At 35.1% G+C, this 11,454-nt stretch overlaps 1 protein-coding gene across 3 annotated transcripts; it reads left to right on the top strand.

The window, feature by feature from the left end:
• The first annotated feature begins 416 nt into the window (after positions 1-416).
• On the top strand, positions 417-8,104 carry LOC113510118 (piggyBac transposable element-derived protein 4-like). Of its 3 annotated transcripts, none has more exons than XM_052898997.1 (4): positions 417-629; positions 3,795-3,889; positions 5,864-5,953; positions 6,210-8,104. In XM_052898997.1, exons 3-4 carry the CDS (start codon positions 5,921-5,923, stop codon positions 7,995-7,997), a joined length of 1,821 nt encoding a protein of 606 aa, XP_052754957.1. In that variant the 5' UTR covers positions 417-629; positions 3,795-3,889; positions 5,864-5,920; the 3' UTR covers positions 7,998-8,104. The 3 variants fall into 3 exon arrangements, with proteins under 3 accessions (XP_052754957.1, XP_052754952.1, XP_026749337.2); XM_052898992.1 differs by lacking the exon at positions 3,795-3,889 and adding an exon at positions 2,572-2,649; XM_026893536.3 differs by lacking the exon at positions 3,795-3,889.
• Positions 8,105-11,454: the final 3,350 nt, after the last annotated feature.

Raw genomic sequence — 11,454 nt, 5'->3', positions numbered from 1 at the left:
TTGATAGGTTAAAATGAATAAAATAGTAAAGTATCCACTAAAAGAATAACTTTTTGACATTTGGGTATACATAAAATTAATATCTGACAACACTACTACTTCTATTCTCCCCTCAACCCATAACAGTCAATTGGTTCGCTAATCAATGAGGTCAATTCTGAAGCACTATTTTATTAAACCTATCTCTAAAATTAAAGTTTCAAGTTCATATTATAGTCAAGTCTTTATTATTAAGACCAGTTTCAATAAGTTTTTTAATAAATTTAAGTTAAAAATATTATAAATTTAGTCCATAAAATATTAATTTGTTGCAATTATTAAATTAAAATATTAGTTAAAAGAGTTATATATACAGAAATGGTGCCTCAGAATCGATACCAATATCGATTGTATTAATCTGTTTGTTTAGTAATTGGACATAGTCTCTATAATCTATGATTGAACCGCTTATAAACTTATTCGCGTCTTCCGTTTACTAATCTTTATTGTTATTTATTTGTTATTGTTTATTCTCCTATGTTTTTTTTAGGAATAACTATGAAATTAATTAATTAATATAGCGCATAAAATATTGTGTTATTTACTAAATATCACCAGTTTCGCATTGAGATATTTAGCTTTTTATAAAGGTAAGTTAAATATAAAAAATGGTCGATTTAAGATACTGTTTTTAAACCTATTTAAAAAATTTATATGTTAATTTCATTGTTTCATGAAAGTACTATTTTATGGACCGTTATAAACTAAATTTATAATAATTTTGACATCATTTTCCGTCTCTAAGACTATCTATTGACCTAATATTTTCGCTGTAATATTAACAAGAGGGAGACTAAAAGACCACTAGGGTATCAATATAAAACCTTACCACTGTTCCACACGTGTTTTTTTTTAAATATAGGTTATTTGAAAATCCCAATGCTAAGGGTTTGCACCGGTTTTCCTTTTTTAACTTGCATAGAGAGATTTATAATGCAAACGTGTGAGCGCATATTTATTAAAGATACTATATGATGTGTGATAATGAAATATATGCCACGCCACCATTTTATTTAATGGATGAAAATGTTATGGTAACCCTATGTACTAGTAAGAAATTTTATTTTTTAATGGTTGATTATGAAATGTTAACCCTGCCTGCGCCATCAGTATACGTTGGCAGGGCACCAGTGACGACACAAGTAGGTCAGTTAAAGTTTCCAGGAGGAACTGTGTGGAGGTCGACCTGATAGAGTGTATTGCTGGCAATGGGGCAGTTAGATTCCATTACTTTGTTAGTAAAGTTTCCTTTTTCCCCCAGCGAGGGATGTTAGGTGAGGATGAAGTAGATAAATTGGCACATTGTGACGAATTTACCAAGTACCACAATATATTCCAATAGGGACTTTTTTTTTAATCGGTGATAATGGAATGGTAACCCCGCCTGCGCTATCGGTATATGCTGGCGGGACACCAATGAGGGATAATAGGTGAGGATGAAAGCAGGTCAGGTCATAGGCTAACTATTGTGACAAATTCTACTAGAATTAACTACAATGGTTTCCAGGGGAACCACGTGGAGGTTGATCTGATAGGGTCTATTACTAGCAGTGGGTTTTTTAGACTCCATTACTAACAATTCCTTTTCCCCCTTCCAATAGGGACTTTTTTTTTTTCAATTGGTGTAAATGGTATGGTAACCCCACCTGCGCTAACAGGATACGCTGGCGGAGCACCAATGAAGGGTGATAGATGAGAATGAAAACAGGCCAGTTAGCCCATCATGATGAATTCATCAGGAATTAACCATGATAGTTTCCAGGGAGAACCGCGAGGAGGTCGACCTGGTTGGGTATATTGTTAGCAATGGGATTCTCAGTCTCTATTACTAACAATCCCTTTCCCCCCCTCCAATAGGGACTGTGTCGAGATCGACCTGACAGTGTCCATTGCTAGCAATGAAGCAACTAGATCCCATTACTAACAATACCTACTGCTGTGGGCTAATGATAATGAAAGGAGGGGGAAGGGATTGTTAGTAATGGGGAGGTTGTGTACTAAAGTGGGTAGATCATAAAAGTCTGTAGATATCATCCTGTCCAGAGTGAGTACATTAGTGTGTATATAATAGAAGGGTTGAATGAAAATAGTGGAAAAGTGAAATAAAGTGATTATTGTTCAAATTATACATATAAATATAAATAATTATAAACTACAGATAGTTATATAATACTAATAACAATTACGATATGAATAGATACACACTAATACGTAAATAATGAATAATAACAATAAGAAAATACGTACCTATCGTGATACACTATTTCGAAAGTGAAAAAAGTGTTGCCCTCCTCTCTCCTACTTGCTGTGCCCAACAGGGTCCATAATTGAAACCTTATGTAATAAATATGTATTATGTATTAATTAATTATTATGGAATGCAATAAATAAATAATAACAATGAGTTTGATATTGCATATGGGTGTTTATTTATTTATTTATTTAAGGAACATCAACAGCATATTGCATTATAACATATAGGTATAGCAAACATTAAATACAATACAATATTAATGCACATGCCTATTATAGGTATTCACGTGTTGGCAAAATTACATTGAAAGGTTTGGTTTTTGCCAAAGTGAAATTGGAGAAGATTCATAGAAAAAGGTGAATCTACTGGCGTTTTGTGACCCCGAATTGTATGATTTAATCATTTCTTTGCTATCTCCAAATAAAATATCTGATGTAACATTTTCTTTTATAGTATATGCATGTAATCTGTAGTCAATGTTGTGTACGCCTGCTATAGGTATGCATAGCAGCATGCTACACAAAAAATGTTATTTATTTTATGTATAATATGTATACTGTTGGTGTGCCTAATTTGAAATAAATAAAATAAAATAGTGGGTATTCTGAATAAACATTTGCATCCAAAACCTGAGGAAATTGTAGAATCTTACAAATTTCACAATAAAAATCAGGAAGAAGGAGAAACAATTATATTGCTCAATTATGAAATTTCTTTTTTATACAACTTAGAATGGCAAACAAGCTGACGGCCCACCTGATGGAAAGTGGTAACCGTCGCCTATAGACATGAGCAGTACCATGGACATAACAGAGTATACTGTTTCACCCATGATACCCCCCCATGCGTTGCCATTCCTGAGGACTCAGGTGTTATTCCTCTGTACCATGTAAATTCACGCCTAAATATGTTGTAATTTTACTAATTTGGATCATACTTTAAGAGACAGATGACTGTGTATTATTATTATTATTATATTTGTATTATTAGTATTATATTCATAGGTATATTGCTAGCAATAGGATTCTCAGTCTCCATTACTAACAACCCCTTTCTCTCCTTTCCATTGTGGTTAACCACACAGAGAATGCAGGTTTCATTGGAGCAAGTGTCATTACTGTGAGAAATTGGGACACATACTGCTTGTTTAATTACAGCTTGTTTGCTAAAGTCCAATCAATTTAAAAAGTACAACTGTAAATGTAATTTTGATGGATGAATTGTATTAGATAGGAGTCAATAGTAATGTGTATGTATTATATGTGCATTTCTTATGTGTATATTATATTTATATTGTGTATTGCCTTAATGTGTTACTATCATTGTCACATATTTTTCACCACATCTGCCCTTCATACGCTTTCTGTTTTTACCCAATGGTTAGCTGGTAGAGAATGCCATATGGCATTAAGCTCGCCATTTGTACAAAATTTTATTGTGCAATAAAGAATAAATAAATAAATAGTATTAAACAATACTCAGTGGATCCTATTATGATTAGGGTATTTCTAAATGGAACAGAACTTCAGATGGACGTGGATTCAAGCTGTCCATATACAATAATTATTGAGACAACTGTCAAAGGAATATGGAAAGGTAAATTATTCGAAATAGAAATAACAGATATTAGATTAAAATCTTATACTGAAGGCAAATTAGTAGGTAAGTAGTTACTAGGTCAAACAACAGTACATCTGTACACATGTAAATGTAAACAAATATATTAAAAATATAAAGATTTTGATAACAAAAGATTCTAGTTTAATTGGCAGAAAATGGTTTTCAAATCTAAGCATTGGTATACAAGGGATAAATAATGTTAAAGTAATGTTTTGTGATAAAGCTCCAATAAAACCAAGTAATATGTAAATGTAAAGACGTTTTTGAGTCAAATTTGGGCAGACATATTGGACGGTTGATGAGTCTTACACCAAACGAGGATTCCATATTTAAATTTCTAAAAAGAGACCCACTAAATGCAATTAGAGATAGAGTTTTTAAAGAAGTAGATAGATTAGTTAAAGAAGTGGTATATGAACCTACTAGACATTCAGAGTAGGCTACGCCTATAAGTTCCGGAGATAAAACTAAACGGACAAGTATACTTGTGTGGGGATTATCGGTCCACATTGAATACAGCTACCAAAACTGATACCTACCCATTACTTACGTTTAATGAAGCATTTATACAGCTGCAGTACTCCAAAATTGATTTGGAGCAAACATACACACAAGTGGGTGTTGATGATAGGACAGCTAGTTTTCTTACAGTGAATATACCAAGACTCTTAATCCAAGAGGTCTCTATAGATAGATAGATAGATAATTTATTTGCATTACTTACAGCACACAAATTACAATACAAACATACACATAATAGAAACATACACAGTAAAAAAGATAAAAGAATGAAAAACAAAAAAAAAACAAAAAGCAAAATATAAAAACAACATTTTCCTTTTGTCGTGCACATGCCATAGTAACAGACTAGAGTAAAGCCATAGGCATTGGATGTCAAAGCGTGTCCTGGTATATTCCAGATATAGATTTTACATTGATCATTGTAACAAGTTGTCTGGAGGTAGTCGCCTGGTGGCTGTAGCACAGGTTCTCCTAGTTCAGCCATCAGTCTCCACAATACATACACTGTGTATACTTAATTCACACAGTATTGTGAAGAATGAATAAATATTTGAATTGATGACGTCATTAGTGGCTTGGATACCAGGAATAGCTGTTCTGTAAGATGATATTGTTATTTCTGGGAAAGACATTAATGTCGTTCCCAGGATTTCCATATAATGCAAGATTGGAGATGGTCCTACAGAGGTTACAAAATGCTTGTCTAAGGGGGAATAAAGTAAAATGTATGTTTGCCATCTCTAAGGTTAAGTTTTGGGATATGTGATAGATGAGTCAGGAATACACCCATCTAAGGGGAAGATTGGATGGAAGGGATTGTTAGTAATGGGGAGGTTAGTCCCCATTGCTATCAATATACCTCCTCAGGTTAACCTCCACGTGGTTCCCCCTGTAAACCATCTTGACTAATTTACATTGAATTTGTCACGATGGGCTAACTAACCTGCCTTTTTATCTTCACCAATCATCCCTCACTGGTGCCCCGCCGGTGTATACCGATATAGCAGGTGGGTTTACCATTCCTTTATTATCCATTAAAAAAAAGGGGAAGAGTAACTGCATAGAAAAGACCCTTCAAACTGAAACACATCTGCTTCACGGTAGGTAGTTCCATCAGATGGGCCTTTAGCTTGTTTGCCATTCTAAGTTGTATAAAAAAATATCTTTCTTTTAACCTATTATACATATAAGTTTGAAATAAATTAATATACTATTTCAGATACATTTGTTTCAGTATTTTTAAATAATCTTATTGTTAAGTTTAATTAAACTGCATCTTAGTTATGTTGTGTTATAGTGTTATAGGATATCAGTCTTGTCTTATGTCTTGCATGTCTATAATTCACTAATGTACTTTTTTTATGGTATCCATTGTGTTTTCCAAATGAGTAAATAAAATAAATTTAACAGTTTACATAATACTTTTAGGAGCTGTGAACAATCTACAGTAATGTAAAAAGAAGTCCTGCACAAGAAGTCTAAAACATGGATGATGTAAAACCACAAAGTGAATTAATGGTACGTAGCAATTTATATATATATATATATACTAATATAATAAAAAGTATATATAAAAAATAGTATATGGGATCTCAATAAAAACAGTAGATTTGTCATCTAATATTAGAAATTTTGTCTCTCAGTCTGTGTGTATGTTTATTCTGGCATTACACAGAAACTGCACTAATTTGGATGCGGTTATCACAGTTATGTTTCTGAAGATTTAATTTATCACCTGTATAAAGTAAACTTATGGAACTACATTTCTTTGCAGGTACCAAAACCACCGAACGTACCACAAGAGACAAACGAAGAGGTAGTCGGAGAAATTCTCGGAGTGGACGATGTGACTAGTCGCCTCATTGAACCAGATTCAGCCAGCGAAGGTAACAGTGATTACTATGAAGACGACGAGGACTTTGGACCGCACTATATGACATTGTGTGAAGCTGCACAAATAGTCCGCTTGGAGATACTGTATGAAGATGATCAATCTGATAATGAAGGTGCAGAAAATGAAGCAGACCCTGATCAGATCGGTGCAGACAAAACAGAGAATGCTACAAAACAAGAAGAATTCGCCTGGACAGATGATTTCAGTACGTTTACTTCTAAAAAGGAGTTGTACGAACGATCTCCCGGGCCTACTGCGTATTCACAAGATCCAGCCGAACTCTTCACTTTTATATGGGATGAGGCGATTATTACATCTATTGTCGAGGAAACTAACATGTATGCGTGGCAAATTATCGATACGTACGCAGAAATAGGGAAAATTCCAAAATATTTAGAGAGCTGGGAAGACACTACAGTTTCTGAGATGTATAGATTCTTCACCATTCTCTGCCTCATGGGAGTAGCTTACAGACCCGATATGAAAAGATATTGGTGTACAAAAGGCTTTGGAATGCCATACATACAGACGATCATGTCCCAGGATAGGTTCAACCAGTTGCTGAAATGTCTTCACTTCACAGACAACTACATACTCTCGCCGTCTTTAAAGGGCAACGCCCGTAAAGTGGCCAAGTTTGAGCCCATTCTCCAACATTGTAATGAGAAATTTTCGTCCCTTTACGTGCCCAGGCAGGCATTGAAGCTGGAGGAATCCTTGCTTTTGTGGGACGGCCAAATAAAAGATGATCCAGACATCTGTATAAAATGTTTGGAGCTGCGAGAGGCAAAGACTGGATATCTCCTCAAATACTTATTCCAGCCGTACGAAAGTACGAACGAACCCCGAGGCTTCGGCGACGAGACTGCTAACGTGCTCAAGCTTATGGAGGACTATTTAGATGTGGGACATATGTTGCTTGTTGACAACTGGTATGATCAGTTGTCGCTGTCCAGATATTTAAAAACGCGGTCTACAGACGTCGTTGGACAAATTAAGAAGTATCGCTCAAAGCTACCGCCAGACGTGAAGAATGCGAGTAAACGACGTCTACGCGACACGCCAGGGAATTGCATTCATAAACATTGTGGCGACATATCATTGACCACTTGGAATTACTCTAGCGTGGTTACATCAATCACATCTACATATCACGGAAACGAGTTTCACGACGGACGCCCAGCAGCTTTCCACACGTACTTGAAGTATACGGCGGATACGGGGACACAGGACCAAATATTATCGACATACTTGTTCGCAAAGAAAAGATCTCAGAAATGGTACTTCAGAGCTCTAAGGAGTCTCATTTACACGAGCGTTTTAAATGGATATATTATCTATAGTCATAACCCTATTACGAAGCATTATTTGCCACAAACTGATTACTTCTTGAAGGTTTGCAAGGGCTTACTGCTGAGGTATCCTAGACCAAAGATACCACCACTGGTCCCCGAATCGGTCTGGTTCGACCCAAAACATCATATGCCAAGATTACCTGATGAGGATTCAATAGAGAGAAGATGCGCACAGTGCTTCATCATGCAGCCAAATACAGAACTTTTATATATGTGTAACAGATGTAAAGTATTTTTGTGTGTTGACAATTGTTGGAGAAATTATCACTCTGTTGACAACGTGGTAGCGCAGCGGCGCATGGTATGTCCATAATTATATATATCTAAGTTGTAAAAAAAAAATAACTTTATAGGTTTATATGTTCATGTTCTCTCAAGTACAAAATAAGAATTAATAAAAATTGTTTTTGTCTATAAAAATTGTTGTATTTTTCTGTCATATCTGCCGTTATCTGACTACTGCTGAACATAAACTATAAGCTGGCATAATAATTTACCAGCCTCATCTAGTGTTTCAAGTGGTAGATCATTTTTGTTAAATAGTTTCATGGGGGATTTTAATTTTCTGCAATTGAATGATGTAACTAATAGCTCGAATAATATACTGGATCTTATATTGACTAACTTTGCATCGAATTCTAATATTATTACAGCAGTTCCTCTAAGTGTCATAGACACATATCATCCACCTAGAATTATTTGTCCCAGTAGGTATACCGTCTGTTCTTAATGAAGAATCTCCACAAATTAAGATTAATTTTATTAAGACCGATTATGAAAAATGCATTTTAGATCTAAACAAAGTTGATTGGGAGTTGTATGCAAATCAAATGAATTGTAATGATTTCGTACAGTTCTTATATAATAACATTTGGGATATTATTTATAGGCATACTCCAATAGCGAGAAAGTTTCACGTTTTCCGGTTTGGTATTCTAAATCACTCATTAAGGCACTAAAAGAGCAAAATAAATACCATCGCAGGTTTAAACTTTATTCAAATCCTAGAGATTACGATACTTATTCAATGCTTAGAGCACGTAATAAAAATTCACTAAATAAATGTTTTAAATTATATATATCTAGAATAGAGACTGATTTAAATAAAAATATTAAAGCCTTCTGGTTTTATACTAAAAGTAAAAGAATAACAAATGATGTACCTAAAATGGTCACTTATGGAGATCGAACCGCAAGCACAGGATCTGATGTAGCGAATCTTTTCGCTGAATATTTTGCTACTACATATAGCAATGCTACATGCATTAACTATACGAGGTCTGTCCGGAAAGTTCGTATAAAAGTGTTCTGGAATGCGAGAAAGAGGAGTGGGGAGGCCAGGTAAGCGCAGGACCCCTTCCTTATGTCCCTAACAATGCTTCAGTTCTGGTCTGACCGCCGTGCGGTGCGAACTGGCTTGTCACGCCATCTGTGAAGTTACCTCTTAACGAAACCCCGTCGGCATGGAGCCCGCTTCCGTTGAAGAGCAGCGCGTCGTAATCAAGTTTCTCTCGAAACTCGGCAAGAATGGCCGTGAAAGCAAAGAGTGGAAGACATCCGGGGAACCACGAACAAAAAAATCAAGAAAATCCCGCTCAAATGTCAAGACAATGTTGATTGTTTTTTTCGATGTTCGGGGGATTGTCCATCAAGAATTCGTCCCTCCAGGCCAGACAGTTGATGGAAAATTCTACGTCGATGTGCTCAGACGCCTCAAAGCTCGTGTGGCACGAGTTCGTCCAGAATTGGCGCGAGAGGGGCGTTGGATTCTTCACCACGACAATGCCCCTGCCCACACCTCTCTTGTTGTCCGTGAGTTTTTGAGTAAAAATTCCATTACGGTGACCGAACACCCCCCCCTATTCGCCGGATTTGGCCCCGTGTGACTTCTTCTTGTTCCCAAAAACCAAATTGGTACTTCGGGGGCGGCATTTGGGGGACATAAATGAGATAAAAAAAGCTACGACGGGGCAGCTGAGAAACCTACAACCAGAGGACTTTCAAGGAGCCTTCTCACAGTGGAAACGACGTTGGCACAAGTGCATTATGTCACAGGGGGAGTACTTTGAAGGGGATAAAATTGATTTACCTGAATAATTGTAAAATAAAATTTTTAAAAAACTTTTATACGTACTTTCCGGACAAACCTCGTACTCCAACATTTGCACCATCAAATTATAATTTTACTACATTAAAATTTACTAAAGAAGAAGTCTTGTCTCATATAAAAAAGATAAATATAAATAAGGGTGCTGGTCCCGATGGGATACCTCCGGTGTTTGTCCGTTACTGTGCATCTGCATTATCTATACCATTGACTATTGTATTTAATAAATCGCTGGAAGAAGGAATTTTCTCAGACTTATGGAAAATAGCTAAGGTAACCCCTATTTACAAGTCGGGTAATAAAACTGAAATATGCAATTACCGCCCCATTTGTAATTTGAGTCAGTTTAGTAAAGCCTTCGAATCTTTGGTATATGATCAGTTATACAATCATCTAAAACACATATTAAGTGAAAAACAACATGGTTTTACTGATGGAAAATCTACAAATACAAATCTGTTAACATATATTAATTATTTGTGCAAGGCTTTTGACAGTAAGACTCAGGTGGATGCTATTTATATTGATTTTGCTAAGGCATTTGATCGCGTTAATCATGAGATACTTCTTGTAAAGGCTCAACATTTTATTCATGGCAATTTACATCGTTGGCTTAGATCCTACTTAATGAACCGAACTCAACTGGTTGCACTGTATGGTTATGAAACCGACATCCGGAGTTCCACAAGGATCGAATCTAGGTCCCTTACTCTTTTTGCTTTTTATTAATGATCTACTTCAAACCATTACTTGTCAGTGTCTGGCTTACGCAGATGACATTAAATTGTTCTCAACTATTTGTGATTTGAAAGACTGTAAAAAGCTACAGAATAATTTGGATATTGTCGATGATTGGTGTAAAAACAACTTAATGACTCTTAATATTGACAAATGTCAATACATTACATTTACTAAAAATAAACACGCAATATCATACTATTATACCATTAAAGATATAAAACTTAAACATACTAAATTAGTAAGGGACCTCGGAGTTTGGTTTGATAATACATTGTCATTTAAGTTGCATTATGATTCTATTGTAAATAAAGCTAAAAAAAAATGCTTGGATTTGTAATTCGTACAACTAAACCATTTAAAAAGCCGAACACTTTTATTATATTGTATAAAACTCTCGTTCAGAGTAATTTAGAATATTGTGCATCAGTTTGGTCTCCTATATATAAAGTAGATATAAATAGAATCGAATCAGTACAAGCTGGTTTCCTTCGTTACATTACAAGGAAATTTCATTTAAAACAAAATTTACGTGATTATGAGGAACGTATGAAGTATTTTGGATTCTTAACTTTGGAAACGAGGCGTAGAATTGGTGATCTGTGCTTGCTTTCTAGGATTGCAAATGGATTGTTGAATGAATCATTAACAGCTTCTCTGAACTTGATTGCGTGTAAGCATTCTTTCAGACATCCTCGGCTATTCAGTATTCCATCCACCAATAATAATGTCTCACATAATAATCCCATTCATCGAATGTGTCAATTGTATAATAAAATTAGCGGAAAAATCGATATCTTTCATCAGAGTACTATTGGGTTTAAGAGGTCATTGTATGGTTTTGAGGTGGAATAAGTTTAGATTTTTTTTTTTTTTGCATAGAATAAGTTCATAATTGTAATCAGTAATATAATGTATATCTATA

Source organism: Galleria mellonella, unplaced genomic scaffold (assembly GCF_026898425.1).
Source record: "Galleria mellonella isolate WM207_F2 unplaced genomic scaffold, CSIRO_AGI_GalMel_v1 utg121, whole genome shotgun sequence".
Classification (NCBI taxonomy): domain Eukaryota; kingdom Metazoa; phylum Arthropoda; class Insecta; order Lepidoptera; family Pyralidae; genus Galleria; species Galleria mellonella.
This window is presented reverse-complemented; position numbering and strand designations above follow the sequence as displayed.

Coding starts and splice junctions, on each gene's coding strand:
- LOC113510118 (XM_026893536.3), top strand. CDS start 5,921: ATGGATGATGTAAAACCACAAAGTGAATTAATG. Junction 5,954..6,209: donor AACCACAAAGTGAATTAATG/GTACGTAGCAAT, acceptor ATTTCTTTGCAG/GTACCAAAACCACCGAACGT.